General features: G+C 38.1%; 1 protein-coding gene across 1 annotated transcript in view; it reads right to left on the bottom strand.

Annotated features, from left to right (window-relative positions):
• SRGAP1 (SLIT-ROBO Rho GTPase activating protein 1) overlaps nt 1–17522 on the bottom strand; it is a 189778-nt gene that overhangs the window by 56689 nt on the left and 115567 nt on the right. The window contains exons 8-9 of the mRNA XM_036761289.1: nt 6434–6631; nt 6230–6314 (exon numbers count right to left, since the gene is read on the bottom strand). Of these exons, the coding sequence (XP_036617184.1) occupies nt 6230–6314; nt 6434–6631 (283 nt within the window). The remainder of the gene's footprint in view (nt 1–6229; nt 6315–6433; nt 6632–17522) is intronic.

The following is a 17522-nucleotide window of genomic DNA, read 5'->3' on the forward strand; positions in this document are numbered from 1 at the left end:
AATTGGATTTAATAGAGGGAGGGCTGTGCAAAGTCACCAGCCTCACTCTCCCCTCCAAAGGCATCTGGGTCCGGTGGCAAGATATAGATCAGGGTGAATGGAGATGGCTCTGGGGAATGGTCAGTAGAAAGGCACAGAGAGAGAAGGAGTGTTGGGTTGTGTATGAGGTTACAAGTAGGCCAGTAGGGTTAGAGTGCATGGAAGTAGAATGTGAGATTAGAAAGGCAACAAGGATCTAGGTTGCGAATAGCTTTACATGTCAAACAAAGGACTTTATATTTGATCTTGGAGGCAGTAGGGAATTGGGAGAGAAAATGTGACCATGGTCACACCAATGCTTTAGTAAAACCCCTTTGGCAACAGCATGGAAGATGGGTTGGAGTACACTTGAGTCAAGGAGACCAGTAGTCTGTGGAAGAGACTGACAAGGACCTGAGGATCTGAATGAGGGTGGTGGCTGTGTATGTGGAGAGAAGCGGATGTACAAGAGGATGTAAGAGAGGAGTTGAGGATGACACCAGAGTTGTAAAACTGCATGAATGGAAGGAGAATGTCCTTGAAAGTAAGAATGTCAAAAAACAAAGCGTAAGATGGACAAACCCGTGTCTGTAATTGTAACTTTATCTGTATAAGATCCACTGGGTAAATCTTTGAGTTTGAGCTATTTGTTTTACCACAAAGGTAATTTTTATAGTCATATGTATAATATAATTATGGTGATATGTGTAATATTACTAATAATATGTATAATATAATTCACACATGCAATTTCTGTTGTGCCACCTCAGACCTGTGTGGTCCCTTTCCTGGTGCCCTTACACCATCCAGGTTTATTTATACCTTCCTTTAGGCTATATAAAGGCAGGGTTGTTGTTAAGTTGTTTCAGTCATATCTGACTCTCTGTGACCCCATTTGAGGTTTTCTTGGCAAAGATACTGGACTAGTTTGCCATTTCCTTCTCCAGCTCATTTTATAGATGAACTGAGGCAAACAGGGTTAAGTGAATTGCCCAGGGTCACACAGCTAGGAAGTGTCTGAGGCCAGATTTGAACTCAGGTCCTCTGGACTCCAGGCCTGGTACACTCTCCACTGTGCCACCTTGCTGCCCATAAAGGCAGGGCATTTCTTTATTAATTATTAAGTGAGGAAGTACAACCTATGAATTGCCAACCAGGCTAGTGGTCTCATCAGAGCTCTCTGGTGTACACATGGGATAGCATTCCTGAAAGACTATAGTATCCCCACTAGCCTTTACAAAGTGTTCAGACTGCAAATACCTAGACAGTTACCTCCATTACTGAGCCTGCAGCTTTAAATGGTAGTGCTAGCTGGGAGAGAAGTTAATCTAAGAGATGAAATGGAATATTATTCAAAATAGCAAACTATGAAATGTACAATCTATATGGGAATCCCACCCATCCTTCGGATCTATTTAATTCTCATTGATCCCTCTCATCTCTGATCTCCCAGGGCGCAAATTCCTTTTACCAATCATCTGAGCATTTTGTCACCCAATGTCTTCAACTGTTAGTTAAATGTTTCATGCACATATAACTTGTGTCCCTAATTAGATCTTAAATGCCTTGAAGATATGGGCCATGTGATATCTATATTTTTCTTTGTAGTCCTTATGCTGTTAGTACAGAGTCATTACTCAATAAATACTTGCTAAATGAATGAATGAATTAAAAAGCCTTGCCATAGCCTCTGAAGACCTCAGGGGTAAACAAGGTCTAAACCACACAGTCTGAAACACAAATCTCACTTGAGGGTGGTTCTTCCTGGACCATCAAACAAACTAACCATATCTACTGTCTTTCTCCCCTGCCAAGAAAAGGGAAAATGCTATCAGGCACAAACACTTATATAAAGAGTCAACTGTGTGTGACTGAAGTCACATTCAGGTTAGACCAGTTGGTTCTCTTTCCTCAGGCTGGAGGGGTGGCCTGTATTTGGTGCCATACCAATATCTTGAACAAAGAACAGACCTCCTATTGTGCAGAGGGAATCCAGGTCCTTCAAGCAGAAGAGAAATGGTCCCATGAGGAGTCAGCACCCTTGGCCACAACAGCTCAGGGTGAATTCCCTGATTCTAGATAAAGAAATGACAAGCTTAGACTTCACCATGTACAGTGTGTCTGCATGCTGTAGTGCAGTTTGGCAGCTGAGGATGTAATCTGGGATATAGATCAACAACTGACCAGAATATAGCAGTATTTAATAAAGGCATATTAAAATAATATTAAGAGTCTGGGTTTTCTGTTGGGAAGACGTAGACTCCGTTCTAGACAGTGAATCACTTCCATAAAAGCTCTCCGAATGTGACCTCAAGTGTCTTAACTCACGTAGTCTCTGGTGCCAAGAATGAATTCACAGAGCTAACTCTCATAACAGTACCATTTGCAAAGTGACATCACACCTTCTAGGTAGAATGCAGAAAAAGCCTCTAAGTCTTAATGTTCATTGAGAATAAATGGTGCCTTTGTGCTCAGAAATGACTTTAGGGGTATGCTGCTCTATCAGACATTCTGTAAGAAATTTAAAAGAGTGTGTGTGTATGTGTGTGTGTGTGTGTTGTGTGTGTGTGTGAGAGAGAGAGACAGAGAGACACACACACACACACAGACAGAGAAAAAGAGAGACAGACAGATAGAGAGAGAGAGAGAGACTCTTGAAAAGCTAAGAAAACTGGGCAAAGACATGTGTAGCCAAGTTTTCCAAAAACTTGTCATTTTGAGAGTTTTTCTTCCCCCTTAGGTAAAAATTTTTACTTTATACTTTGGAAGTACAATTTGTCAGTCAGGAAGCACTTGTTAAGTGCCTACTATGAGGCTATAAGTGCAGCGAGGTGGCACAGTGGATAGAGTGCTGGGCCTGGAGTCAGCAAGATTCATCTTCCTGAGTTTAAATCTGGCCTCAGACACTTGCTGTGTGATCCTGGGCAAGTCACTTAACCCTGCTTTCCTCAGTTTCCTCATCTATAAAATGAGTTGGAGAAGGAAATGGTACATCACTTCAATATCTTTGCCAAGAAAACCCAAAATGTGCATACTCTTTGACCCAGCAATGCCACTCCTAGGGCAATATCCCAAAGAGATCACACCAAGTGGGAAAGCGACCTGTATGTACAAAAATATTTATAGCAGCTCTTTGTGGTAGCAAAGAATTGGAAATCAAGGGGATGCCCATCAATTGGGGAATGGCTGAACAAGTTGTGGTATATGAATGCAATGGAATACTATTGTGCTATAAGAAATGGGGAAGATATGGACTTCATAATAACTTAGAAAGACCTACATGATCTGATGTTGAGTGAGAGGTGCAGAACCAGAAGAAGAACATTTTACACAACCACAGACATATTGCTTCTGTGATGACTAACTCTGATAGACTTGGCTCTCCTCAGCAATACAAGGCTCAAAGACAGCTCCAAAGGACTCATGATGGAAAAAGCTATCTACATCCAGAGAAAGAACTGTGGAATCTGAATGCAGATTGAGACAAACTATTTACTCTCTTTTTTTTCTCTTCTTTTTTGATTTTGTTTCTTCTGTCTCATGATTCATTCCATTGGTCATAATTCTTCTTTACCACTTGACTATTGTGTAAATAAGTTTAACGCAAAGTTATATGTAGAAGGTATATCAGACTTCATGCCATCTGGGGGGGGGGAGAAGGGAGGGGAGGGAAGGGAAGAAAATTTGAAACTCAAGAACATGTAGAACTGAGTGTTGTAATCCAAAAATAAAAAATCTAATTAAAAAAAAGAAAAAAAAAAGAAAACCCCAAATGGAGGTATGAAGAGTTGGACACAACTAAAATGACTCAATGACAACAAAAGACAACTACAAAGACAAAAACAGAAACTGTCCTTGATCTCAAAGGAGCTTACACATGTTTGGGGGAGATAACACGAATATAGGCAGGTAGGTGGCTAGACTCGAGTTCAAATTCGGCCTCAGACACTTACTAGCTATGTGACCCTGGGTAAGTTAAGTGACTTATTTGCCTCTGTTTCCTCATCTGTCAAATGGAGATAATAATACCACCTACCTTCCAGGGTTCAGTGAAGATCAAAATGAGATAATATTTGTAAAGCGCTTTGCAAACCTTAAAATGCTGCATAAATGCTAGCTATAGAAGTATATACAACATAAATGCCAGGTAAATTTTTTTTGCTGGGATGGCACTAGCACCTGGGGAGAGATGGGCATGGATAAAGAAAGCCTCAATGTACAACAGGGATTCTTAACTTTTTTCATATCATCGACCTCTCTGGCAGCCTGGGAATGACTATGATCTCTTCAGAATAATTTTAAAAAATAATTGAAGGAAATGCTAAAGTTCAGTTGGAGGTTAGAAATAGAAGACGGCATTTGGGGCTGAATTCAGAGAGGTGGAGGTGAGGGAGGAGTACACTCCAGATACGGGAAAAAACCAGTTCAAAGTCATGGAGATAAAAGATGGAAGAACAATGTGAGAGGAATAGCAAGAAGCTTTGTTCTGCTGGACCACAGCAAGGGAAGTGCTATAATGTAGAATGAGGCTGGAAGGGAATGTGGAAGCCATGTTGTGAAGGGAAGTTTCTATTTGATCCTAGAGGCATTGGGGGACTATTGTTGCTTACTGAGTAGCAGAACGACACGGTACGAATTGCCCTTTGGCCCTTGAGTGTAGGATGATGGATTGAAGAGGGGAGAGACCCAAGGCTAAGACACCATTTAGAAGAGCACTGTAATAGACCAGGTGAAAGGTGATGGCTGTGTCCTTAGAGAAAAGAGACCACTGACAGATACTGAGAAGCAAGGTAGGAAATTTGTTTACTTCCTGGGAAAGGAGAGAAGATGATTCATACCCTCCCTTTACTTTCAACTAAATCTCAGCAGGCCCTATACAGCATGAATAAAAGAGAGCTAAGTGAAACAATGGGGAAACTATGGGGCAGCTAAAGTGGGGATTTGATCTTATATTTCTATTTTCATTTTTAATTTTACAAATAAACTAAGCAGCACTAACGGAATTATGCAGAGCCGTCTTTTCCTTGGAATGATTTTATTCCTACTCAGGAGATTAACCACAATGTAAAGAACGTTCTTAAGAAAAGCCAATACGCATTGAAAAAACAAACTGGATTCTAGGGTGGGAAATAAAACGCAAATCCTGTAACTTATTAGAACATCTAGTGCCTAGCACTGGGTAGAAAAGTAAGGTAGGGGGCAGCAAGTATGTGGAGGTTATAGATATGGGAATACACACACATACACACACACATGTTACATATATTATATATATAAATATATATGTTATATATAGGGAGATATATCTCTATAGTACCTCTCTCATATTATATATTATATATCTCATATATTATATTATATTACATTATATTATATATCTCTTATATTATCTCTATATATCTCTATATTATATATAGAGATGTATATCTCAACATTATATAGAGATATATCTTGATATTATATGTAGAGATGTATCTCTATGTTACATAGAGATACATCTCTATATATTATATAATATATATAATATAATGTATTTATTATGTCTCTCTAGATCTATTGATCTATAGATATGTGAGGTTTGGTGTGGTTTATTAGCACAAATCCCTTTAGGACCACATTAACTCTATCACCAAAGCCCCCTTGCTAGACACCATCTACATAACCCCTCTCACCCCCTCTACTTCCCTTTCTATTATATGCTCTTCATCTTTCCCTTATATTTAGATATGTAGTTAATTCAATATTTGTTAAATACTTATTATGTGCCAGGTATCATACATAGGAGTAGTGATACAGAGATGAAAAATGTCAGTCTTTGTCCCTGGGGAGTTTATAGTCTAATAAACGCTTATACATATGCATATGATGTATTACATATACATGGACATTTATAAATACATGTGATGTATGTGATATATAAACATATGTGATCGCTGTAGAAATACATAAACACATGCACATATGTATAGATTGATTACTATAACATTCACATTTACATAGCATTCAAAGGTTTACACTTGTCGCATAATAACTTGATAAGGTCGTTAGTGTTAGGAATCACGGCTTCCATTTTCAGAGGCAGTTAATGCTCAGCTGACTCTGGTGACTTATCCCCTCACAGAGCTAATAAGTACTGAAGCTGATTCCAATTCCAGACCACTTTTTCATCTCTGATGAATCACCCCCTTCCTGATTATTTTCCATCGCTTACCTTCTCCCAGTGTCCTTTGCAGCAAATCATGTTTGGCTTGAAGCTTTGTAATGAGATTACTGCCTTCCAGGTATTCCCTGAATTTCTGCACAAGGGAAGATTGATTTTCAAAGAAAAAAATTAGCACAAAAAGTCAGCATTTTGAAATAAATGTCCCTGCGTTATCTCGAGAGGACGTCATGGCTTGGGAAATGAATGACGTACCATGAAGTAGAACTGCTCGGTTTCCTGTTGGTTGGCTCTTCTTTTAGCAATGCTGGGTTTACTCAAGTACGTTTCCGAGACGGTGGACTTTACAGACTCCGTGGACCGACTGTGCTGGAAGCATTCTGAGACATCGTAATCCTCGATGGTGACCATGTCTTGTATCGTTTGTAAGGTGGCTTCGGTTGTTTTCTTGACCTGGGGACACAAATGCATTTCCTTTATCTCAGAGGAAGGAAATGCCGACCATGACAAAAGTGACCTCAGATACAATGTAGTGGTATGAAGAAATTAGGAAATGACATGAAGAGTCAGGGCAAAGAGAAGTAATTGGACTATATTGTATTTGAGACACAGGCAAGAAAATAATAGCGGAACAGAACTCCCTAAAAAACCCAGAGGATTAACAGTTAGGAAACCTGGTATTAGTTCTGGCTGTACTAGCCATGGGCTTTGGTGAAAGTTGCTTAATTTCTCATCTCTATGTATTTAAGAAGAAAAGAGTCTTCAACTATTAGATGTTGGTAACCCACTGCACTTGAGGCAGAAAGGTGGTGCAGTATACAGATTGCTGGACCCGAAGTTGGGAAGATCTGAGTTCTAATCCTGCCTCAGCTGTGTGACTTTGGGCAACTCTTTGTATTAATATACAAATGGAAGAAGGTCATAGGAACCTCAAGGCCATCTCCTTTAGTTTCTTAGTCTTACTTGTATGTTAACAACAGCTCCTCACATTTGCATAGTTCTTAATGGCTTGAAAAGTACTTTTCTCACAATAACTCTAATAGGTATGACTATCCCAGTTTTATAGCCGAGAAAACTGAAGCTCTGAATGGTTAAGTGACTTGTCCATGGCGATACAGCTAATGAGAGGTATGATTTGAACCCGAGTCTCCTGACCCCAGGGTGAGAGCTCTATTCCTCCGATTGGTGGTTGGCCATCTTTTGCCTCATTTCTTACCAGTGCTGCCAAACTTAAAGTAGAAGAGAGGGCCACATATTGACTTAGATAAAATTACATTTTAAAACTATGTTTTGTTGTATTTTTATTTTATTAAATATTTCCCAGTTACATTTTAACCTGATCCAGACTTCACTGGAGAGTGTTGTAGAGTGACACCTCTGTATTAAATTACACTTCTTCTATAAAGGCCTTCTGTAAGCAATAATAATTATTTATTTTTTAAATTATATTAGCCTGCATACAAGAAACATAGTCCTTAAAATATATAAACCAGTAAAGATGTTTGATGTGAAATTTTCCTGACATTAACTGGAACACACATATTCAACATGTATGCATGAATGTACACTTAACTATAATACCTAAATTCCTACTTCAATGCCCCATTTCATCATGGAGTTGACATCTTTTATTATTATTTTGAAAGTTCTGTGGAGTTCTTCAATGCTATGCTCTCAGAGCATAAACTCAGTCAAGTCCGACTAAACTAGAAAGATGCCAAGGATGGGCCCAGTAATGGACACCTTTCTTTCTTTCTTTCTTTGTTTCTTTCTTTCTTTCTTCCTTCCCTTTCTTTCTTTCCTTTTTTCCTTGCTTCCTTCCTTTCTTTCTTTCCTTTTTTCCTTCCTTCCTTCCCCTCTTTCCCTTCTCTTCACTTCCCTTCCCTTATCTACCTATCTATACACATACATGCATATACATATATAATATTTAAAATATTTATAGTAATCTATGATATATTCATAATATATAATATTCAAATATAAAATCATACATATTTTAATATAGAAAATAGATTTAATATGTTTATTATATATTCATATCATATCTATATTTAATATAGATTTAATATATTATTTACACATATATTTATTCTATTTATTATTCATTTATATATTAAAATTGATATGCATATGTTATATAATATGTAATTATATATATACGTATCTTATTGTGTTTGACCATGACATCAGGGAAATGATGACATGACTTGCATTTGACTTTGATTTGAGTGAGGGAGGGTTGATATATCTTATATATGACAGACAACTGACTGGAGTTGAAGGACAGCCTAGTTGAGGTCAGAAGCTCATCGGTGAGTTGGCAACTAAGTGACCTATTTTTTGGTTATAGAAATTCTCAAAGGTCATTTATTTAGTCACAGAGGGGTTGTGATCCACATTGGTGGAGAATGTGTGTTCACCCCTGTCCCCTGCAGTACAGATCCTTAAAGACTTAAACTGTCTGTGCAGTATGCATACACACATAATGATATGACATAATAATGTAATATAACATCATACATGGAAATTTTTCCTTGAAAAGGTTGCTAGGCCCTAGAACAGGTGATTTCTTAGCTATTACCTGGTTATAAAAGTCTATGCTTTTTTTGTTTTTTTTTGGAGGGGGGAAGGCAGGGCAATTGGGGTTAAGGGACTTGCCCAAGGTCACACAGCTAATAAGTATGTCAAGTGTCTGAGGCCACATTTGAACTCAGGTCCTCCTGACTCCAGGGCCAATGCTCTATTCACTGCGCCATCTAGCTAACCCAAGTCAATGCTTTTAAGGCACTGATTTTAAGAGGCATTGTGGCTAGGTTGACAGAAGAGTGGATTCAGGAAATCTTGGGTTCAAACCCTGACTTTGCCACTAACCAACCATTTAACCATTGACAAGTCATAGAACCTCTTTGAGCCTCAGTTTCTTTTTCTGTAAAAATGCTGAGAGTACCTACATCTTTAAAAGTACTTGTACTATTATTTTGAAAAGATGTTCCATGGAGTATTCATATACACACACATGCAAACAGGTGCACTTATTTATATGATGTTAGAGATTTCTCAGTTTACATTTCTCTTCCCCATGAGCCTAACTGACCTTGCTAACTCTCTGTAGGACAAACGATTCGGCTGTCCAATCCTGAATTGTCCAGTTGAATACAAGATTGAATGGAAATGTGAGACTATCCTATGGGATAGTCTCGACAAAGGAGCATACCAAGCTTACATATAAAAGCCATATTTACAAGTTACAGGAGAAATAAAAGGAGCTCATGTAGCTATCCTGGCAACTCCTCATCAGCAACAGAGAACCCTTATTTTGTGGCTGGAAACACAAAAGTCTCACGAAGGAAGACATCAAGACCTCCCAATAAGTTTAAAGCCTAGGATACATGCAAAGTCAAATGCACTACTAGGCCACACATTAAGAAAAATAATATTATCTATGTATCTATCTATCTACATCTATATCTACATACATACACATTTTTTTTTCAATGAACAAGCATTTATTTTCTCTCCCTCTCATCTTCTCTCACCCTCAACAGGAGGGGGAAAAATTAAACTCTTGTAACAAATATGCATGGCCAAGCAAAACAAATTCCCACATTGGCCATGTTCAAAAAATATGTCTCCTTCTACATTCTGAGTCCACCACCTCTCTGTCAGGAGGTGAGCAGCATTCCTCTATAATCATGGTTGGTCACTGTACTGATCGGAGTTTTAATGTTGCTTATCTTTACAATTTTATTATTGTATAAATTGTTCTCTTGGGGAAGAATCATTTTGGAAAGCTGCTGCAAGCTTCTGGGTCTTTTTTCTTTCTTCAGAAAGCAGGAAAATCACCACAGGAAGCTCCAAAGCTGATAGTTTATCTACTCTAACCACCTCTTCACTGTCCCAAGAGAAACATATCCATAAGGGAAGCTGATACTGTTCTCTTCTCAAGTGGTATGTGCCCCAAGAAATACTTAGAGACAACATCTTCATGGGCTATGATTTTCTGAATGTCTATATCCTTTCTGAGAACTCTCATTTCTTGGGATTTCCATACTTTTCATAGAAGTTGAGAATTGGAAAAGATCTCAGTAGCCAACTGGTTCAATCCATACCCAAAAGGTAGGCTTCCAACCTCTGCTTGAAGATCTCTAAAGCAGGTGGACCCATTGCCTCTTAAGCCAGCTTATTTTGGACTGCTCTTAATTAGGAAGTTTTCTCCAATATAGTTTCCTCTTTACAACCATTACTGACCACTGCTTTTGGGTCTCTCTTCTGGGACTAAACAGAACAAATCTAATCTCTCTCCCATGAAGACAATAAAATACTTGAAGATAACTCTCGTTTCCCCTCTGAGCTTTCTTTCCTCTATGCTTAACACCACTGATTCTCATGTGAGATGGGCTCATGTTGCTTCCTTTACCAACCTGCTTGTATCCATCCGGACACTCTCCGTTTATCAAACTGCACCTTAAACTGTGGGACCTGGAACTCAATATAATATTCTGGATGAGGTCTGAATATGGTTAATGGGACTATCATCATTTATTTCCAGAAGCTGTACCTCTCTTAATAAAGCCAAGATGGCATTATCCACATCACGTTTGCTGTTCACTGAAACCCCCAGTTCTTTTTCAGACATGTACAGTTGATGATTTTCTACCCAAATGAGAAGTGAGCTCTCTCTCCTAATTGTATGTATAGTCTATATATTTACACATAGATACATACATACACACATATATTCTAATTGAATTTCATCATATTTGATTTAGCCCGCTGCTCTAGCCTGCCAAGATCTTTTTGGATCTTGACTCTCAACCAGTGCTTTAGGTAATCCTCCTAGCTTTTTTGTAGTCTGTAAATCTGATGCCATACCATCTATGCCCTTATCAAAGGAACTGATAAAATGTTTGATGGTATAGATCCCTGGGGCTTTTCCACATTAATAGTGAATTAATAATGAACAGGGATTCTTTGAGTCCAGTCATCCAATGAAATTCTGTATCCATCTAACTGTATTATCATCTAATCTATATCTCTCTATGTTCTCTACAAGAATAATGTATCATGTTTTATTATAAGCTATGCTGAAATTTAGGTAAACTACTCATATAGCATTCCTTTTAACTACCAATTCAGGAATCCTATCGCAAAAGGAAATGAAGTTAGCCTGGAAGGACCTGTTTCTGGTGAAGCTATGTTGAAACTCTGTGTGTGCATGTATATATGTATGTTTATTTATACACACATATGTATATGTATATATATATGTATATATGTGTGTGTATATATATATATATATATATATACACATATATAAAATAAGTAAATTAATATGGGACAAAACTGATAGGTAAAGAGAACCTAGTCATGGGGGAAGTCATACTCTCAGATAATCTAAGTATTTGTCTCTAGCCTTCTCTTCTATGCCACGAAGGGAAAGGGAGGGAGAGAGGAGCTCAGAGAAAGGAATGGAAATCCATATGGAATTACTTGAGCTTTGAAGGAGGTCAGTGCCAGGAATGACTCCCCGTGATAGGCAGCACAGAGAAGTAAGTGGACAGAGGTACCTTGATGTTGAACCAGACCCCAAATAAAGGACAAATTACTGGGAAGAGAAATTTCCTCCAAGAAATAACTCCTAACCCAATAAGTCACTTGTCTCAAGTAAAAAAAAAGTTTAAGAAGAACTTTCTCATATGAGACTTTATACAAAATAAAGTTAGGAATAAGGGGACATAATTATTAGTGGACAAAATATCAAATTTTACTCTAGACTTAGTTTTCTTTAAAAGCTCATTTCAGCCTAAGGCATCATCTTTAAAAAGTGTTTGCTACATGTATAATATATAGATTGCTTACCTTCTCAGGGATGGGGGAGGGGAGGGAAGGGAGAGAAATTTTGGAATTTAAAATTAAAAAAAGAATGTTAAAATTGTTTTTACATGTAATTGGGGAAAACAAAATATTATTTGGAATAATTTTGGAATTAAATTTTAAAACTTTTAAAAATTAAATGGCCCATCTCTACTTTCTGTTAAACAATGGTTTTGAAAAAAAACCAAACTTTGTTTTTTGGAAAGATGCTTTGTAAAGGGATTTATTTGACTATTCATTGGGAAGTATCTGCTGTATCAAGAAATTGTCTGGCGGATAGTTTTTGGTTTATTCAAGAGAAAATTTTTTTTTTAACTAATAAAAATGTTAGGCCATAAGAAATAAAAAAAAATAAAAAGTCCTTGCTAATATATGAATTCATTTACTTTAATAAAGAAGAAGCATGGTATAGTGGTCACAGAACCGGCCTCAGAGCCTAGAAGACGGGAGTTCAAGTACCACCTCTGATGCATAAATGACCCACATTAAGGTACCTTGGGCAAATCATTTAACCTCTCAGAGCCCTAGTCAACTCTCTGAAGTCAGGGCTTCTTAACTTTTTTTTTTGTCATTGTCCCCTTTTTGAGTCAACTGAAGCCTATGGATCCCTCCTCAGAATAGTTTTAAATATAAGGGCTAGAATAGTTTTAAAATATAAGGGCTAACAAAGAAAAATGATTATATTGAAATATTTATAACATATGCCCCTCTCTCTTTCTTCCTCAACAAGATCTCGCATACCACTTCATAGATTCCAGATTAAGATATAAATTGCAGAGAAGGTGCTGATTTGTATGTGGTAGAGGGAATTTCCTCACCTGGGAATTTCTGACACCAGTGAAATCACAATGAAACCCTAAATCCTCTATTTTTGATGACTAAAAAACATGAAAAAATTCTAGTTTATAAATCAGTGAGTTTGCATCTTAGGGAAAAGCATATGTTTTCTAGTTTAGATCATATGGTAGAAACAGTTGTTTTAAAGGTTGAATCTGCAAATCTGAAGTTCTAAACTAGCAATAACCATCATAACCATGATAAATTCATTACTTTATCCAAACATTTCCTCAACTTTTATTTTCAGCCTATACCACTGCTTGGGGCTAATAAAGTCCATAGATTCACTGAGATAATTCCTATTTCTTTTGTTTGTCCTCAAACTGCTTTCAAGGTCCCCGTAATTCATGTTTCCTAGGGTCTGATGAAAAAGAACACGTCAACCTGTGTATAACAAATTATTTTATAAATCTAGATGATCGATTCACCCTTCATCTTCTCTCCTCCCAGAATGGAGCGTTCTAATTTATTCTAGTCAGCTGGACTAGAATTACCTTCAGTGGAATGAGGTGTACTCGGGAATAGAGCGCTGAAGAGCAGGCTATAAATAGCTACAGCTGAAAATACAAGAAAAGATTTTGCCTCTGCTATTGCGGTGTGAAGCTAAAATTGCTTCCAAGCCTTCCTACTAGATTAAGATCAATTGGTATTTAGAGAGAATGGAGGCTGGGCCAACGTAACATTTCATCATGCAGCTTTTTACAGTGATAGATACAGGGGGTACCTGCTGATGGACCTTTCTAATGCAGGCACCCACCCCTGTTCTCCGGAAGACATCCTAATGCATCACCTATGTACTTGCTCCCTGGATGAAGGCCAACAGAACCTCCATCCCCTGCCTTGCCACTGCCCTTGGTGGATTGGAGGAATTCTGTAGGAACGTGACTTTGATAACAAAAGAGGTTAAACTCTGGATGTGTTTTGCAGAAACATCAGAAGAAATACATTTAATTCCTCCCCGGGTTTGTTTCTAACATTCAAGGTATTGCCTGTCTTATTCAGTTTGCAACTACTATGTGCTTATCCACATCACTGCCTGGGGAGCTCAGTAAATGTTCCATAATAGCAGCAGTAATAAGTGTATGTGTGGGGTTTTTTATGCTTGAAAGTTCCTGGACACACAAAATCTAGGCTTAATAGGACCTCATAAAATGCACTGGGAGACTTGCCAAAGCCCCAACTATGTGGTGCCATGCCCAGAAGGAAAGCCAATGGTTTCAGTTTCAAGAAAGATTCAGTTCCTAGAGTATATGTGTTTCAGAAAGCATAATTACCTTGGGTTCAACATAAATTCACCAATTTCAATAAGGGTGGCCTGATTTTTGTAGTTAGAATGAGAGTCAGGAAATTACATTGGTTTGAAATCCAAATGAATTGGTTAAGAAATGTTCATGTATATACATACCAATGAAGATATACATATATATATATACAATTAGAAAGATTCAAATGGGGCTAAAACGACATATGGTATAAGAATCAGTTCTGGAAAGTATTTACCGTTCAGAATTCTTATTTTGGCATTTACCAGATTTAATTAGATTCATTTCAGACACGAGTAGTTATAGGTTAGACTAAGTGGCCTCTAAGGTCCCTGAATCTGTGGTTCTGGGCCCCCTTCTCTCATTTTGCAGAACCATCAGGTTCCCATGGGTCTAATTATCATCTCTATGTGGACGATTTTCAGATCTACATATCCATTCTGACTCACTCCTGAGCTCTAGTTCCACATCACCAACTGCCTATTAGACATTTCATTTTATTTTAGAGGGGGCAGGTGAGGCAATCGGGGTTGAGTAACTTGCCCAAGGTGACACTGCTAGTAAGTGTCAAGTGTCTGAGGCCTGATTTGAACTCGGGTCCTTCTGCCTAAAGGGCTGGTGCTCTATTTACTGTGCCACCTAGCTGCCCCTCTATTAGACATTTTAATCTGGAAGTTTCAAAGGCATCCCAGATTGAGTAAATAGAACTCACCATTTTCCCCTTCAAACTTGACCTCTAGGATCACCATCATTCTAATCACCAGGTTCACAATCTCACTGTGAGCTTCAACTCCACGTTCACTCATTCCACACACCTATATACTCTCCATGTCTGCTATATTTCTTGCATCTCTCGTCTTCTTCCCATCCACACAGGCATCACCCTAATCAAAGCCCTTATAATCTCAGGACTGATCTATCACAATAGCCTCTTAGTTGGGGTCCCTGCCTTAAATTTTGACCCACTCCAATCTATCCTTCACACAGCTGCCAGTGACTTCCCAATGTGCGCATCTCCCTTACTCAATAAACTCTAGGCGCCCCTTATTACATCTAAGAGTAAATAGATAATGTCTTCATGGAATTTAAATTTCTCTGCAACCTGAACCCATCTTACTATTCTAGCCTTATTAGACATCACTCTCTCTTCACACATGGTATCTATAGTCTAATCAAACTGACCTTCTTACTGTTCCTTACTCCGTTTCCCACTTTGGTGCTGGCTCCCATGCCTGGGAGAGATATATATATATATATATATATATATATATATATGTGTGTGTGTGTATGTGTATGTGTATGTGTATGTGTATGTGTATGTGTATGTGTATATGTATATGTATATATGTATGGGTATGTATATGTATATATGTGTGTATACATACATACATACATACATATACATATATATAACATACATACATATATATATGTATATAAACTTCTCAGAATCTCTAATTGCCATAAAGATTCAGCTCCTGTGTCACTTTCTGGAGTCAGGAAGACCTGAGCTCAAAACCAGCTTCAGACACTTACTAGCTGTGTGATCCTGGGTAAATCACTTAACCTCTGTATGCCTCAAATTCTAAATAAAAATAAAATAAAACTCAACTATAAATACATAAAACTTTCCTCAACTGTAAAATCTGGATAATAACAGCACCTACCTTGCAGGGTTGTCGTGAGGCTCAAATGAGATAATACTTGTAAAAAACAAAACCCCGCAACCATAGCACCTGGCACATAGTAGGCTTACTTCCTTCCCTTCTTCTCTCCTTCCCTTTCTACCTCTAGTGCCCTAACCTCTAAAAAACTACCTTGTCTTTATTTCCTATCTACCAGAACACGTCCATGTTGTTTCTCCCAAAAAAATGTGAGCTCCTTATGGTCGAGGACTGTTTTACCTTCCTAGTACCTAGCACACACAGTGTTTGGCACATAGTAGATGCTTTAACAGATGCTTGTTAATTTACTGATATGATGAATTATTATGTTATCTCTTGGATATCTATGTGTTCATAATCCACATTTTATGAAGCACATGTTCATTCTCAAAGCATGGGCCTATACTCATGTCATATACTATTCTGGAAAAACAGACATAAAACGTGAGCCCAAAGGTCTTAAACCTTTATGATGAATATGATCTGTGTGGTCTGACATATATGGTGAGTTTCATAATAACAAGCACTGCTGTGTCTAAATGGGGACCACTTTCAACATTTATACATCAGTAGGTCAGAATATATGATTCCTTCAAGGTGGGTACTGAGTGCAGATGGTCCCAGGCTAAAATTCATCACCAGAGTCTCATCCCTCTGTAATTCTTGTTCAAGTTGTCCCATACACCCTTCCATAAAGGATGCATCAGAGACCTTCCTATTTTTTGGAGGGGGGAAGGCAGGGCAATTGGGGTTAAGTGACTTGCCCAAGGTCACACAGCTAGTAAGTGTGTCAACTGTCTGAGGTCGGATTTGAACTCAGGTCCTCCTAACTCCAGGGCTGGTGCTCTACTCACTGCGCCACTTAGCTGCCCCCTAGACCTCCCTATTTTTAATAATTTATAGATACCTGTGTAATAAAGGGTGATCCAGTGAAAAGTCTTGCTGGAGAATTAAGCTTTAGTAACTTAAAACTTCAGTAAGATTTTTGGAACACTTGAGGTTTCCATCTTTTAACTTACGCTCTTGCCCAAAGACCAGGCCACCTTTAAAAGACAAATCACATCACAATGATGAGGCCAAAAAAACCCAGAAACTGCTTAAGCTGGCAAGTAAAGAGGTGCAGCAGTTACAGACTGCACCAACTAAAAAGACAAGTTAATTTGTAAAACACGACAAGCAGCATAGACAATTGTTTTATATCAGTTACGTTTCTCTAAGAAATGGTGGTCGCCAGAGTCATATTGGCCAAAGCCAACATCTTTACTTCTGTTCCTTCTCTATACATTGGAGGTGATATTTTATTTAAATAGTTGTAGTGACTGCACACAGTTTCATCTTTATAAACCCTTTCCCTCTCTAATTTAGTATTGCTTTTCACTTTTGTGCTAGTCAAAGATAAGATCATACATAGCCAGTGACTTCTATTTTGATATTCAGTTTTTTCCTCATGTTTGGTACTTGTCACATTTAGTACCTCTCTTGAGAAAGTAATCATGATGATTGTAAGGCTTCTGAGCATTCTACCAGCCTTGGGTCTCTTTCATTTCTTGATTCTCGATTAATTAGAATATCATTCATTCTTAGCTCTTGAAGGGGACCAATGACATCACAAGGGTAACATCTTGACTTCTGAGTGAAATGGATTTAAGTGAGGCAGAGCTGTGCAAAGTTGTCAGCCTCACTCTCTCCTCCAGACTCACTGGA

This window comes from Trichosurus vulpecula, chromosome 5, assembly GCF_011100635.1.
Source record: "Trichosurus vulpecula isolate mTriVul1 chromosome 5, mTriVul1.pri, whole genome shotgun sequence".
Lineage (NCBI taxonomy): Eukaryota > Metazoa > Chordata > Mammalia > Diprotodontia > Phalangeridae > Trichosurus > Trichosurus vulpecula.